This window comes from Corvus kubaryi, unplaced genomic scaffold (assembly GCF_017639235.1).
Source record: "Corvus kubaryi isolate FWS band 111438036 unplaced genomic scaffold, C.kubaryi_AGA036_p1.0 70, whole genome shotgun sequence".
NCBI classification, from domain to species: domain Eukaryota; kingdom Metazoa; phylum Chordata; class Aves; order Passeriformes; family Corvidae; genus Corvus; species Corvus kubaryi.
In genome coordinates this window covers 636,541-652,928 of record NW_024582058.1, presented here as the reverse complement: position 1 = coordinate 652,928, position 16,388 = coordinate 636,541, and the positions used below count along the sequence as shown (strand labels likewise).

Here is a 16,388-nt window from a genome sequence, read left to right as displayed (position 1 = left end):
AGTACTTAATTTCACTGTCTTTCTTAGAGTTACTTTTTGAGTGGACAGCAAATAAGGTTTTCTCTGGCTGAATGAGCTCAATAAGGCAAGGTAGGTTATTTAGCAGAAGATTCATGGCTCATCTGTTTAGTCTTCAACGTAGCTGATCCAAATGAGGGTATTTTCTTTCCAGGTTATCAGTGTCCACAGAAATGATCAAGGTAGGAACTTAGCTTGTTTGTCCAATCACTATGTGACAATGGTTATTAAAAAAAAAAAAAAAGGAAAGAAGAGTGAGAGAAAAAAGAAAAAAGCTCAAGAATAGCAACACAATAAGCTTTTTGGTAGAATACTATCATCTCTGCTTCCAAACAGAACGGATTTACCATAGTAATGGGAATCAACCTAGCATGAGTGAATTCATTTTGACTACTAAAATACATCTTTGACAAGATGATTATATGGGATCAGTTGCAAGATTATGCTGCTTATTTCACAGCTGAAGGACAAGTGGATGTATTGAGTTAACCCTACCTCAGGCATGCTGGGCTGTGCATCTCATTTGTTCTCTTTTATTGTCATAAGCACTATCATCTGTGTTGTCAATAGCTGGCCTTAGCCCACATGGCCCTAATGAAGCGCAGTTATTTATGTGTCTGTTGTGATTCAGAAGGTATTTATAGTACCAATACTGGATTTCAGAACATGTATGGAATAAATGCTTGGAACCCTTTTTCTCTTCTTTCCCCCCCTCTTCTTTCCCATTCTTCTTTTCTTTAAAACATCTTTATATTCCATGCCATCTGGTGCTGATGATTCCCACACAGCAAGTACTTGATGCATGGTAGAGATACCCTGTCGTACTGGCTGCAGAGACAGCCTTCAATACAGTCCCACAGTTTAAAAATGTGACAAGCTACTATTTGAAGAGCATCATTTATATATTTATAAACATATTGACAAATTTATAAACTTAAAACATGGAAGTTTTTCCATTTTAACAGTCTTGTTGATTAAGCCATGGGACTCAGGGTTGATTTTAGCACACAGGAACAGTCTGCAAACTGTTACATCTTGATATATGCACAAATATGCCAGTGTAGATATTTTTCTGAGAAAATATGAAAACACATAATTATTATTTGTGTTTATGTGCATTTGGTTCCTTTCATGATTTGCTTCAAAATGAAACCATTAAAACTGGCAAATAAGAATATTAAGCCTGTGACAAGCCTTTTAGAATCCATAGAGAAGGGAACATGTTTTAAATGAATAAAAACCTGCCCAGCACTTAGGCTGTGCTAACAAAAATAAAAAAAAGATACAGACCTTTTTTTTATCAGGATGAGTTGATTTACAGAAAACATTAGGCATCTCAGTTAAACTGACAAATTATAACACTTATCCCTATAGCTACTGAAGTGATTTTCTGGATTGACATTTGCTTGTTAGTATTATAGCCCTCCCATTACAATGTTATCTTAATCCTCAGATAGATCATATTAAAGTTTGATTACTTAATACCTGTGTTTTGTTAATGGGCTTTTCATGGAGAGGTGGCATTACCTGATTGTAAGTTAGACATTTTTAGTGAGATTGGATCAAGCACAGTAAAAGAGGCAGATAAACCTGCCAGAATCTCCACATAGTTTGGGAGTCCCTGAAATAGACTTCTGTTAGTTTTGTGTCACAAAATCCTTGTTGCACTGTTATGCTTTGAAGAACATTGTGCAGGGCCAGGAGCTGGACTCTTATGATCCTTGTGGGTATGTTTCAACTCAGAATAGTCTATGTTTCTATAAACTACTGGTGTACGTTTTTCTGATACTGCACAGATAAATTAGGCAAAGAGTAACAGACATTCACAATTGAGTAAATGTTTCTCTGCTGAATCCCCCAAGCACAAAATACTGAGCATTTACAAAAGGGTGTCTAACAATAGGGAATTCATTGCATATTTTCTCTACATTGATGAAACAGGGGGACTTATGTTCTTACCAGTTATGTTCCAGGGAATAAATACAAAATGTAATGGGAATGTCAGTGTGTATCTCTAGTTACTATCTTAGTTCTCCTCCACACTCTTCTCCCTAAAACAGCACATTTATTTCATATCAGATACTTCAGAATAATTCTGCCATATCTTATCATGACTTTGCAGGAAAATTATTGCCGTGATGACTGCAAGGACTCAGCCTAGAGCTTGCTTTGCCAGCCATTTCACAGGTCAGGGTTACAATTTCCAAGAGTAAGTTGGTAAAGCCCTAGAAAGAGTTGCAGAAGCTCATAAGTTTGAAGACCTCTCAAAGCTTCCCTAGGCTTTCACTGTGGGTAGTATCTGTGCAAAGACATACCAAAAGCAGTAGAGTTCAGATGAGGTGTACTTTATGTGATGGTAGCAGCATGCACACTCTTGTTCCTACTGACTTAGCAGGCTTGCACCCTCTGTGCCATCAGCTGTAATGATGAAAGGTGTGCTGTAAAGGACAGCTCCTGAACTCAGAGGGGCACTAGAGGAGTGGCTGCTCACATCCAGTATTTTGCTGTACTTGAGAAGTTGGGATCCTGGTAATGGATGGTGAGATGTGATCAGCTGGCACTGAAAAATGCAGATGGTGGCAGTAAAATTCTCATTTGCTGAAGCAGCTCTTCAGGAACCAGACACAGCCTGCGCTGTTTTTGTGATATAGCTGGGTATGTTGCCACGGTGTTCACTGTGGCAGTGGAGGATGTAGAAAGCTCAGTCCAAGTTAGATACCTGTGTGTGGGTAGGTGCACTTCACCACACACCTGTCCATGACATACCACTCGCCAACCCTCCCTTTTTCTCCAGGCAGATAAACCCAGTGAAGTGCTGTACCTCATGGCCAATGTGTGCTTTTATGTGCCCTTGTTCTTTTCAGTATGCTGGAGGAGCACTCACTGCAGTAACACGGCCGAGTGTCACTCATTACTTTACCTGTTTTATCTTTTGTGAAATTGAGCCTTTAGCCAGAATTGCCTGAGCTGCTGCTCCAGCAGTCAGTTAACTGTGAGGCTTCTCGAGCTCATTTCTCTCAAGTAATTTGATTCCCACGTGCTTCCTGAGATTGCTTTCTCGCTGAAAGGGGGAAAGGGGGGATGGGGGTGCAGATGGGAGCAGACCAGAACTGTTATGGCAGGCAAATGTAGGTTAGAGATAAAAACAATGCAAAAACATGTTTTAAAAGATCCCATCTCGCTTTATCTTCCTTTCACCCAGTCCTATAAACAAAACTGTTTTTCTGTTTGAGAATCAGAGACACAGGGGCTTTTGTGCTGGTGCAGGGTTTGCAACAGGAGGCTAATTCCATCCTGCTTCTGCATAGTCAGTAAGATAATCCTTTCCTTAAAATTAACAGAAATGTGTGTAAAATGCTAATTAGATGATTCTGTTTGGGGGATAGGTAATCATAAAAGTCTCTGATGGATTTCAACAGATTTTCTGAAATCGTACACGGAATTCAAGTCTGTTTATTTAGGTTGCTGATCTGTTTCCTTTACATTGTGGTGACTGAGGAGTAATCGAACACCAGTTTTCTAGATAAAGTTCTATTTAAGACTGGTTAGTATGGCAGCAGTTTCTAAGTAGTGTACAATTTATGGAGAGATTCTGTACAATCCCCAGTGCTTTATCACCGTTTTGGCCAACTACTCTGCTGCAAGGAAGTGAAAAACAAGCCTGAAAAGTTAATCTTGATGGAGGGAGAATTGTTCTGAAAATAAACCATTCAGTGCATAAACAATAGTATATCAGTTGTCTGAAATACACATTTGTCTTTGTGCATGGTGTTCATTTTATGTCTGGGCAGAGCTACCGCACTCAGGGTATGCAATTTCTATGTGAAAAAGTCCCAGTTTGTTAGCTAGAATATTACTAATTTGAGCAGATGGTCTGCTTAGAGCTCTGTTATTTTATATTATGAAAATGAGGCTATTGGAAGTCCCCGCTTTGGGTTTTGCTAGTGGTCATTAGTTGGTGCCATGAGACATACGCCTTGATGGTATCAGCAGCATTATTAAATGTTATAAGAATATATTTTCCCAGCAGCAACAGAAGTATCCACAGTAACATTTGTAGGGTCTAACCTAATTTTTTATCTTGGACTTGGTAAGTATGTTTTTAGAAATGTTAAAATGTGCTTTATTGAGAAATGTATTCAAAGGAAGCACATGCTAAATGTTGGTATTATCCAAAATTGACTATTTTACTTGCTTTTCTTGATGAATGGTTGTCATCTGTCATTTCAAAATAGTACACATGCTGCTGGAGCAAATCTTTGCAGAGTCAATTTACAGGGAGGGATGTTTTGGGAATGTAATTCAGTGGAGGTATTTTGGTTTGGTTTGGGGTTTTTTTTGTAATCTTGCATTGCACAAGTTCTGAAAAAGGGTTAAAGAAGATATAAGTCAAAAAGCTAAAAATTTGTAATTTTTTGCAGTATCTGTGTTTCAGTTTATGGTGCAAGGGTGATGTATGATGTAAGAAAGGCTGTATCTACATAGCTGTATGCCAAATTTCGTGACTCTAACCCTCTTGCTTGCTTGTCCACTGTGCCTGCAGCTCCACCTTTTCAAAGCCTGATCTATTAATCTAACCTACTGAGAGCGATTCATACAGCTTATGAGGTTCTGTTTTTAAATCCTCACAGAAATGATTTGCTGCCCCGAAGTTAGGAATTTAAAGGAAAATTAAATTAAGGTGCCTAAGTAATGAAAGCATCCTTGGATTTGATAGGTAGAAACCATCAAAGCAAAAAGTCTGTATCCGTGGAAAGATTTTTGATACTGTTTACTGCTGGGGGGAGTTACTATTGCTAATATATCATGCAACATAAGGCCTTAAGTTCATATGCTTATGCTTCATGAATTCTTTAATTTCCAAAGTTGTTTGTTATGATTTAGGTCATAAATTGAAAGATTTCCAACTCAAACATCCCTCTCTTTATAAGGCCTATGGCACTGGGGTCATAGTGTGGCATAGTTTTGCTGACAGATGGATTAAAGAAAGAAAGCCTTAAGAAAGCCCTTATGCCTTAGGAAATGTCTGAATTTTTCTTGCTGCCATGAAATGTAAGCCTAGTATTTGTTACTGTGATATATGTATTGAATAGTTGCCTGCCTAGAATGACACATGTATAGCTCTCTATTGTTTCTTCTTTTCTTGAGCAGTGGACCTTTCTTAACTAGAGTCAAGTAAAAAAAAAGTCCAATAAAGCATTGTTAGGCCTATTTTCAATTTATTTAGCTGGGGAAAAATGTAACTGATGTTACCTAAAATCTTTATACAAATCTGTGAAGAAGGGAGTTGACCAAATGTAGTTCTAAAATATTTTAAAGAATAGGGAGAAAAAAAGCCCAGATTTTTGTTTTCTTAAGTATAAAAGAAATATATGCCTTTTATTTATCTCTCATTTCTTCTCTTTTTAGGTTTTCCAAATGAGCCTGCTGCCATCATTGCCCTTAACACTATTAAGGAATGGTTAAGCAAGAATCACAATGAGGTATGGAATAAAATAAATTTTTTTTCAAATTTCTGTTTAAGGTTATCGTCTTTGACTCCAAAACTGTGAAAAGAGTAAACATAGGCTTGAGCCTTGCAGTCTTTTATTATTTATTCTTAAGACCAGTGAAGTCAGGTCAGGACAATATAGCCAAGGGAAGATTTTTATATCTAAAAGCTATACTAGAGTTCAAAAGAAATACCTTTGTTTGAAACCATACTGTGCATTTCCTGTACATTGTAATCTTTCCTGGCAAAGCAGAAGACTATTCTTTTCCTAAGCTGTTTCTGAGTGTCAGAGTTTTTGGATAATAATGAAGAGATTCCTGGAAAGGAAATACGTATACCAGTTGTCAGTGGAAATGGCCACAAAGGTCAGTGGTGTTCCAGAGGTCACTTTACAGTAAAGAGCTGTAGGATTCTATTTTCTATTTTTTTTTTTTTTTTTGTTTGCTTACTGTTAAGTGTTCATTTTCCCAGAAACACTAAATATGTGAATTTTTAGTAGTACTGGTCATCCAGTGGCAACAGTGGTTATTTGTACAAGACAAAAAGTGCTTTGTGTTCCTAGTGTTGGATTGGAGAAGTGCGGTGAAGAAGTGGCAAATCAAATAAAATAATCAAGTCTTAAACTAACAGTCTGCCTGTTTCCTTATGACGACAGCCAGCAGATTTCAGACAGTTAAAGTTGTTCAGCATTTTGTCTGAAAACATTGAACAAAGCATCCAGTGGAGAAGCACTGCATACAGGGACATAATTAGTAGTATTTTTCCTCTAGCAATATATTCAGGGAGCCTATTTTTTCCCAAGAATCTGATATCTGATCAGGGTATGAATTTAGTGGGTTTATGTGGCTTGGTTTGGGGTTTTTGCCAAATTTGAATTGAAAGGAAGTAATATGTTGAGATTTGAGTGATACATTGAGGTTTTCAAACCTGGAAGTGCACTAAGGAGTGCATACCTGTTTGGACACTGATTTTTTTGTAGCGCTGGTTGCTTTGGCTTTCGCTGCTGTCACAGTTGCTTCCCACAGCTAGAAATCTGAGCAGTGAAGCAGGAGTTTTGGATGGACAGGCTTCATTAACACTGTTAATGCCTCAATCTCATGAGCTTAGCCCTAAACTTTTATTTTTGGGATCTTGTCTGTTTGTAATTTTTACCTTGGCGTGTAAGGCTAAAACCAATATGTTTGTGCTGCTTACCATCTTATAATTTCTCCTAGCTTAATTTTTATCACATAATTTAAAAAATAGGCTAAAAGGTTTGGTTTTGGTTTCTCCTTCAGAAATAAGCTTTTCTTCCTCAAAAGCTGAGTCTGTATTGTATAGACATCTCCTGCCTTGGTCCTCACAAACTCCAGTTTAACCAGAATTACTTTTAAATAAGTAGCTGTAGTTTATAATGTTGGACAGTGAAAGTAGCCCAGGCTATCCTAAAGCAATTGCTTAAAGTTATCCTACTGATCTCACACCACAGCTGTTTTTTCAATTTGGACGATTACAGCTCATAGTTGTCTTATATGTTGTCTTCCTGACGTCCTGAATCCTAGCCTCACCAACCTGTGGTCTCACGCTGTTTGATGCACTTGAAGACATACGGGTGGTGCAATTAGTGGAAATCATATCGCCATATTGATTATGGTGATTCAGAGCTGGTCCCCCAGAGTTTTTGTTGATTTTCGAAGGAAGTGGAGTATTAGGTCTCCGTCAAGATACATTTCGAGGGTGTGGTTATCCACAGCTTTGTACTTTCTCACATAAAGCTTACCCTCTTCCTAAGGTTTTTCCACAATCCACTGGCTTGAGTTTTAGACTATGGCACGCTAGCATGTTTTACATATCATAAATAGGACAGCAGCAAAATAAAGATACTTAATTTTATTGAAGACAGCAGTAACTTATGCAGTAAAAGGGATTTTTGGGAAGCATACCATTACTGGGCTGCTGTTATTTAATGGGTATAGCAAGGTGAGCATAGTTATCTGGTTTGAAGGAATTGATGTATCTCTGTGCCAGATGTCAATCTGATCAATTTTATATTATGGTATCACAGAATGGTTTGCATTGCAAGGGACCTTTAAGTACATCTAGTTCCAACCCCTGCTCTAGGCAGGGATGCTACCCACTAGACCAGGCTGCTCAAGGGCCCCATGCATCCTGGCCTTGAACACTTCCAGGGATGTGTACACTTACTCCCTTGGATTAGATTTTGTGCTTTGAGTAGTAATATTATACATTACCCAAGCTTTTCCCTGAAGTAGCTCATCATACAGCAATGGTCTGAAAAGGACTTTCTGCTCTTTAATAGAGTTTCCTCTTATTGCACGCAGCCATATGATATAGTCCTTTCTACAAAGTTCTTTCTTAAAGACAGAGCGATTCCCACTACACCCACTGGATATTTAAGTTCACATTTTCTAGTCTGGGAGCAAAACCTCTAACAATCTGGCACGAGGGCAGCTTTTCAGAGTGCTGTCCACATCTCGTTCCCGTTATCACTGACCAAACCTGCTCCCCTGGTACTGCCTGCACTGTCAGGATGGGTTGGTGTGTCCTGCTAACAGCCTCTCCTTAACAAGAGAGGCCTCCTGCACTTGGCTGTGCCAGCGTTAAATTAATCAAAGTCAACTACTTTCCCTCAACCTTTGTTCTTCAATCAGCCTTACCTGTGAGAAGGTTCTGCTCCTTTAGTCCCAAAGGTGTCTGGCAGCCAGTTATGCCCTTGGACCTAACCACTCACTAAGGTCTCAAACTCTTTGGTTGTAGAATGTGAATTGACTGAGTGAACTCAAGAAGTTTTAGTGCAAGATAGATAGCATGCTCACTAGGGAATCTGCCTCCATAGAAAGACACCTGGCAAAAGCAGGTGTATAAGAAGGAAAGCTGAAAATATTCCAAGTCTTTTGTTGTGCTCTACAGCAGCCATGTCTCCTCTTCCTTCTAGCAACCCAGGAATCTGCGACAAATTTGGGAAAGATAAGGCAATATTCTTGTTTTCACCTCTCTACCTTCCTGTAGTACTTCTTTCCTTTGATGCTATAATGAAGATTTTTTTACATATTGATACTAATTCCAAATATAAATAAATCAGTTGCTATATTTCTTAGTCAGCCCAGGAGCTTGAAAATGTAACTTGAATTACTCCTGCAAGCTGTGTTGGAGTCCTGCAAATTTCTCTGTCATAGTATTTAAAAGACAAGTGATTTGCATTTAATAAAAGGTTTTCTTATCCAAGTCCATGGTTGTGCTTGACCCCTCAGGTGTTTGTATAAAAACTTATTAGCATGCTTAACTCTGATGTCACTCAGATGAATGTCTCATTACCATGCAAATGGAGTTAGTGCCTTTCTGAGGTTAATTGTTACAAAGCAACAGAGATATGTTTCTATTGTAATTTACTCAACATACAGCCGCCATAGTCCAGCAGCCTAAAAGTCAACTACATAAACTTGGCTGGGGAAAACAACCCTATTGTAAGTAGTGGTTTGGACTGAGTTGTGTGTAACGGCAGCACTGATCCGCTCTTGAAATGAAGCCCTTAGTCAAACTAATCTCTGGCCATGCTTTACACCAAGGTCTGCTGACTTGCAGCCAGAGGGCAAATCTAGTTTAGAAGTTGGTAAATGGTGTTATGCTGTAAGTGTAGAAATCCCTTGGAGCAAGCTTCCCAGTATGGCCTCAGTCAGCAGTAGTGGTTAATTTACTGCAGACCACCTAGGCTATCTCCTTAGCAAACTGTGTTTTCACATTTCACAAAGTGCTCTAGAGGTTTAATAGAATTCTTCAGAGCACAAAATAGAATTTGAGTCCACTCTTTGGGAAATTATACCCTGGGATTCATTTTAAAATGCACATTAAGTTCTTTGAGCAGGTCAGAATATTTCTTTCTGGGATAATTTGGCAAGGTCTGAAGTGTTGCCACCTGATTTCCCATAATGGTATCTCAAAAACATTGTGACAGCTTTAAATACTGTCCCCCCTACATTATTGGAGGTGATGGGGAGAGGCTTATCTTTGGGTTTTTGTGGCAGGTACCTAGGAATGTGTGCAATAATAGAAACTATCTACTTTTGCTTTGCTATGTTTCTCAAAAGGTTGAAAACTAAAAAGGTCTCAGTGTATGCCTCACCATACAATACACTGACATGAAAAGCCTCAGGACTTTTTCACTGCTCAAGGAAAGACTTTAATTTAACAGCACATTTAGTTCAAAGTATTGTTCTTTCTCTTGCACAGTATCTCACAACATTTATTATACACCCTGGTAGAACAACAACTAGGAAATTGCGATGGCGATGTATGTGCTGTTGAAATAACTGATACAAATTAAAAGCACATAAATGGGAAATAAATCAGCACATTCTTGATTCCTTTTGTTAGACTCATTGCTGAAGAGAGACTTTCTTCTTATTTTGCCTGAAATACATGAGGTCCTTCTGTTTTAGCAGGTACTAATGTATCATCCCATAGCCAAAAAAACCCCATGACCATTTCCAGCAAAGCAGGGTGGGCCAAATCCCAGTCCAGATGAAATTAGTGAAACTCTGTTTTAATGGGGGTGGGGAGGTGGTCGGGATCACACTTGCTATACTCCTCCTGACAAAAATGTTCGTGAGGAAACCCCAGTTTGTCTACTTAGGCGCACTCCCAACATGGGTGCCCTGCGCCTGTGCTTCCTTTTGTACTGTGCTCCATCCAAATATAATATATGGGGGTATTTTCCACTACTGAGGTAGCTAAAGGCAGGATATCTCACACACCTAAAATGGTGCTGGGTACTGGTGACCAGTTTGGAGAGAGATGTTGTGATGACCAGCTACTGCCTGGGAGGGCAGAGCAAAGGGAGCGCTGCCACCGCTCTCTATTGCACAAGGCGGGCTTGCCTGAAGGATCATTTCACTATTAATTTTATTTTGTTTTTAATTTCTCTAACCCCCTCCTTTTGGTGGTCTCAGCAATCTAATTCTGGCTCTTCATTCTTCAGAGACAATTAAACAAAGTAGCATCTTGAGATGAGGTACTCTTTATCTCTGCAGAAGGACGCAGATGGAGACAGCGTGTCTTGGAAGATGTTTCCTGATGCAGTTCCATTTAACATAACCTCAGTTAAATTTCTCTAGGGCAGAGCAACTAACTTGCAAAATGCATTCCAGAAAGGAGTAGAGTAGCTAGCTGACAATATTTAATTAATGAAAGCAAGTTGAAAAAAACCCCAAACGTGTATTAATGCAAACAACTCCCCTTAAGACAGCATGACTTTTAGTTTTGATTTGTTAGGTTCCATGTTTACAGTTTTACGGTTGTCAACAAAACCATGTGAAATTTTGGCAAATATATATGTATTTATGCCTAAGGTGGTATCTTTTACAGCAAGTTTGGGCCTGCGGTGACATGTATTTATTTTAAAGAATATTTATTACTCAGAAATAAAGCTCTGAAAAATACAGGTTTCTATTGAAGCCACTGACAGATCCTCAAGGACAGTAAGCATGCCGATAAAAATTCATCTGGCTATTTTGGTCTCTCTGATATGCCCATATCACTTGATTAACATCATCTCCTCCCCTCCCCCAGAACTGTTCTCTTGGGTAGGTTAAAAAATGATCTCCTTTCTATTTCTACATTCTAATTAGGTGGTAATCATATGCTGCTCTGATTGAAATGAAAATCAGCCATCATGCCACTGTCATCTTGCTGAAGTCGAAGAAAAAAATGCTTTTCAACTGGTACAAAATTAAAATGATTTACTTGCTCTGTGTAGCTGCTCTCTCACCAGGCTCAGAGAGATTCAGTGCTGTCCCCAAAGCCCAAATCTAACTATCATCCCAACAGACAAGTCATTTTCTGAAATGATAAGGCAGCTGCCAAGGCAGCAATGCTTTTCTTATATGTTCTTCAGGCTGCTGTTTAGTTAGAGGGCTGATAAAGCCAAGTGGACAAAGCCTGTCTTTGTTACACATAATGCTTTATTTATTAACTTGAAAAAGTTTTAGTATTTTTGCTACAGCTACTGAGAAACAGGCAGGAAGGATCCCTCCTGGACAAAACTCTTAGAGCTCATGATGGCTGGGAATGCCCCAGGTCGATGTCCTGTGGGATGGTTTCTGAGATACTTGTTTGTGACCAAAATGAAACTGGGAGAAAAGAGTTGGGGACGTGGCTTTCTGTCAGCCGTTCCCTCTAAAATTTGTGGAGGAGCAAGGAAATCCATGCATAGTGTAGATGTTTTTGCTGAATGCCTCTTTGTAAAGGTTTATCTAACCTTCATGTACTGCATAAAAAACACCTTCAGTAACTCTGCTACAGCTAATGAGTGTCACTAATACAAGACAGAGCTTTGCATGGGTACTTTTCTGTTTACAGCAGTTAACTATCTAATAACTGAAATTTGTCAAAGAATTTATTCTTTTTATCCTTACAGTTTAATAGCAGTTATGATAGCAGGAGCCTGGATAGCTTGAAAATTCTACAGGCGTGTAGCTAAATTAACAAAATTGTCTCTACTTCAGGGCTGAGATTTTGTCTTGTGTCTTTGATTTATATTTTTCCTTGTGATTTCTGGATGTTTGGAGGGGCCTTACAACTGTAGTGATCTGTGTGAAAAAATACTTAAAAATAAGTAGAAACAGTGGCTTTATTTTTTTTTCTTGTAACTTCTTGCATGGCAAAAAAGATCAGGATAAGATCTTGTTATTTCTGTACTGGCTTTCAGCCAGAAATCTGATAATTTCAACTGGCTCCTCAAATCAACACAATGGTGTCTGACTGAACTGAATCAGTGGATTACAGCTGGGTCTTAGCAGGAGCTGCGCTGAGATGGGGTAAGAGGAAGGAGACGGTGGAGAAGGTTTTCCGTCTGCTCTGTGGAGGTTTGCAAGGAGGGTCCTGTTGTGGAGACAGTGCTTTGGGAGACTCATAGGAGAAGCTGCCTGCCAGGGATGGGTTTGGCTGGCAGTCACCAGCAGATATAAACCAGGTGGGATGGATGGGTACCAGCTGCTGGCCAGGCTGCCTGCCCAGCCACAGTCCCCAGGGAGAGAGATGGCACTCTGCTGGCACAGGCAGCAGCCCTTCCGCACAAGCCAAGAGCATGTGCTTGGTTTTGTTGGCACTTCCCTGGCATCCTGCAGAGTGTTTGATGGCTTTTTTGGGTGTTCTGTTTCCAATAAACTCACATGGCTGTTTTGCTTCTGGAAAGCTGCCACTTTGGTTTGATTTAAATTCAGTTCTCTTGCCTACAGTTTTTCCCAAAACAGAACGTCCAGTGTGGAATGTGAGGGTGAAATCATACTAAAATACAAAGAAATACATTAGGTGAGTCTCATACTGAAGCAAACATTGGATCACCCCATGAAGAACCAAACTGGTATGAAAGAGATAACTGTAAACAGAATATTTTGTTAGGTTTTATTCCATTTTCCCATCTAAGATCTGGCCAACTCCTACCATCATTTCCGACCACATTAGCCATCACCAGTAGGTCACAATCAAATGTATACAGAAGGAAACCCACATGGATCCTTATAGCCAGAGTGCATTCCCTGTGAGGAAAAGAATGAGTTTATTGCTGCTAGACTTCAGCATCTTGACATATAGCTTGAGATACATGATTCTGACATTTAATAGGTTAGATGATATTGGCCACATACTTCATGGGTTCTGTATCCTACTGTATTCCTGGGAAGGTGAAAAAGAGGTCTGTCTATTAAATATGAAATGACAGAGCAGATGAGAAGAGCACTGTGGATGTGGAGAGCATTGACAATGAGGGCCAGTGGAAAAATGAGAATGACGGCAGGCTTCCAAGATAAAATACCTGAAAATTAATACAGAAAAAATTGCTTAAATTCAAATGTGAGCACAGTTTAAGGGTGCATATCACCTTCCTACTTAGACTTCAGGACAGATTATGGGATTCTTTCATTTATCTGGGATTAATGAAAAAATGGAAAATAAATTAGGTGAACTAGGAAATTCTTCACTTCCATAGGAATTGTAAACAATGCTTTGTGGGAAGAGGTTTTGAGCAAACACCACACAGAGACTTACTCAGGGTTTCTCCTTACTTCTAACCTGATCTCTCGTGAGATAAAACAAAGAAGATTAACTTTTACCACCACAGACTGTTTACAGCTACTAAATCTAAATAGAATTAATTTCTTGAAGCCTTATTTTTTTTTTTCCTAAAAATAAAAAAAGGATAAATATACTTTGGGACTAGTAAAATATGTGGAAAACAACCAGTGGTTAGATGATAAATACAGGTGAGGGTGAAAGCAGAATTAAGTAGCTTTAAAAGCAATATAATTTTACAGTTGAGATGGAAGTTTCCATAGCACAGAGCACAGCTCTGACTTGCGGTTATGCCGTGTAAATAACAAGGCGGCATTGCCATGTCTCTCTTATTTTCTGTCTTCATCCTGATTCAGGAGCACATTTTCATTCAGGAATAAATTTGCATTTACCAGAAGTGAACTTGGGATGCTTTTCTGAACCAGGAGTATTGAACTTCTCCGAGCTAGTATATTTGTCTCATCTTTGCTATTAGACCTAAGATACCCCTTGGTAGGATGCTTCCCTGCTCTTTAGTACGTCAGGCTGAAAAGAAATACTAAGAACCAGCTGCTATATCTTCGTCCACATGATCAATGCACAATAAATCCAGGGGAGTAGGTGTCTTCCTGATTTCTCCCCCTTGCAAAACCTAAGGTCTTTCAGGAACCCATCTCTAAATTTCCTAGATTTGATGATGTGTGAGGAAGGGATTTTTCAGGTTCTGCATTCTTTTCTGGTTTCTTCTATACAGCTTTTCCACACACTTAAAAGGCACTGTGTATTTAAACCTCAATCCAGCTACATAATTTCAGGTTGGGGAAAGGGTTTTATATGTGATTTTCAGCCTCTTCTGCTGGAAATTTCACCTTTCATTTAAAGCCCCTTTGGCCTTTGTGATCCAAAAGGTTAGAAAACCTTAGTCTTATCCTTTAGTTGAGAGTGATGGCCTGTTTTATAGACAAAATGCAGTTTATATGATTAATTTCATTTATTCGTTTTGCTTTCACATTTTTTAAAAAGTGAACGTCAAATGTCTTCTCCATGTATGGAAACAAGTCTTTGAACTTGCACTGTTGCTTATTGTTCTGGAGTGAGTGCTCAAACCTAATACGAAACAAACTTATCACACAGCACTTTGACTCCCCTGAATTCAATCCTGATGCCTGTTGGATGATAACCTCTTCCCTGTGGACATTTAAACAAACATTTCCCTTTGGGGTGGCATATAATAATATATGGTCTGTATGATGATAACCTCCTGATGGGAAATGTTTCAGAAGGGACAATAGAAATGAAGTGCTTTAGTCCTGCTGACTGTGTTCCCTGCTAAAATCTCTCCCCACAGACCTCATATAAAGTTCATTAATATTTACAAAGCAAACATGTTTCCCTTCAGACAGTTGAGGTGCCACTGCCCTTGATTTTTGTTGTATTCTATGAACTTTGATACAGTGTTATATAGCATAACTGCAATATCTCATTAATATGCATACTTAGATTTGTAGAATATCCTAGATGTTTTTTATCTAGTGTGATTTTTACGGGGTATATCATTTGAGAATAAAATCTCATTATAACTACAGGTTGCTTATGTGTGTATGCTCATCAGATGGGGTCTGAGTCTTCATGGGAGTTTGGGAAATGCCTGCCATGCTGTTAGTACTGAACTGCTTATTAGCAAGGTGGAGTTGTGTATATAAGAAATTGCTGTACTGCAAGTTATCAAAGATACTTGTAATTCAATGCCCTTAGTGTAAATCCAAACAGTAAGCTTCTATAGACTACCACTAGTCCTCAAAGCCTTCCTAAATTTTACCAGAGATTGAATTTTTGCAGTGAAGGCATTTTTGCATCACAGTTGCTATTGAGGAAGGGTGGGCATAAGGATCCCTAATCATAGAATCACAGAATGCTCTGAGTTGGAAGGGACCCACAGGAATTGTCAAGTCCAACTAGGGTGGCAGTGTTAGTGTTTGTTACAGGAGATAGAGGAAAAGCCTGAAATAGCTCCCATGTTGAAAGCACAAGCATTTGGAGAAAATAGAGTGGTTTATTTATTAGCACTTGCGGTAGTGTGAGAGTAGTGCTTCAGTTTCTGCAATGCTCTCTTTGAGACAGAGATGTCTTTGAGGGACAATCCCATGACATGCAATTTATACCTTAGTACTACAAAAAGAAATCTAGCTTGTATGATGCCTCCAAATAGCAGAAGCTGAGAGGGAAATAAGCAGATGTACATTTTTTCTGAGATACTAAGAGAATAAAGAATTCTTTGTAGGTATATAATACCACATATAAGTACTACTTCAATATGAGATTGCCCAGTGAACTGGGATTTCCACCTAAATGATGAGTGACTCGTCTTTATTGGTGATTTACGGTCACCTTCTATGTTGTGTATGTGGGAAAAAGGGATCTTGCTGCTGTCAAATGAGCTAAGATCTGGGGCAGATGTCTATCTGTGGATAGCCATGGAGACCCTTTATGGTTTTTCCCTCTGGCCTGGACTGGGGCAAGGGGGCTGACATTGTCTCTTACACAGAGTATTACCTGAACTTTAGAAATGATGTGCTGAGAAGCTGTTTGATCCAGATTTTTAGTTCCCAGATATCTTAGTTGAAACTAAGGGAGAATTGCAATAGATTTTATAAGTCTACTTTTAGCTAGTGGGTCTTCTGAAGTGTGGAGGTGGAAAAAGTTGATCTTGGATGTCCAACATATCCAAAGCAGTCCCATGGAGTAAAAATGGAGTGCTGTTACAGGGTATCTGGCAGTTTCCAGTATGCTTTGCTCTCCCCTCCTTTGTACTTTCTTTCCCTTTGCAGTTTCTTCC

The 16,388-nt window shown here is 39.1% G+C and overlaps 1 protein-coding gene across 10 annotated transcripts in view; it reads left to right on the top strand.

Moving 5' to 3' along the window:
• The window catches only part of MACROD2 (mono-ADP ribosylhydrolase 2), an 877,989-nt gene that overhangs the window by 600,333 nt on the left and 261,268 nt on the right, over positions 1-16,388 (top strand). For all 10 annotated transcript variants that reach the window (XM_042049286.1, XM_042049290.1, XM_042049291.1 and 7 more), the window contains one exon: positions 5,428-5,501. In XM_042049286.1, coding sequence (XP_041905220.1) covers positions 5,428-5,501 — 74 coding nt within the window. The remainder of the gene's footprint in view (positions 1-5,427; positions 5,502-16,388) is intronic.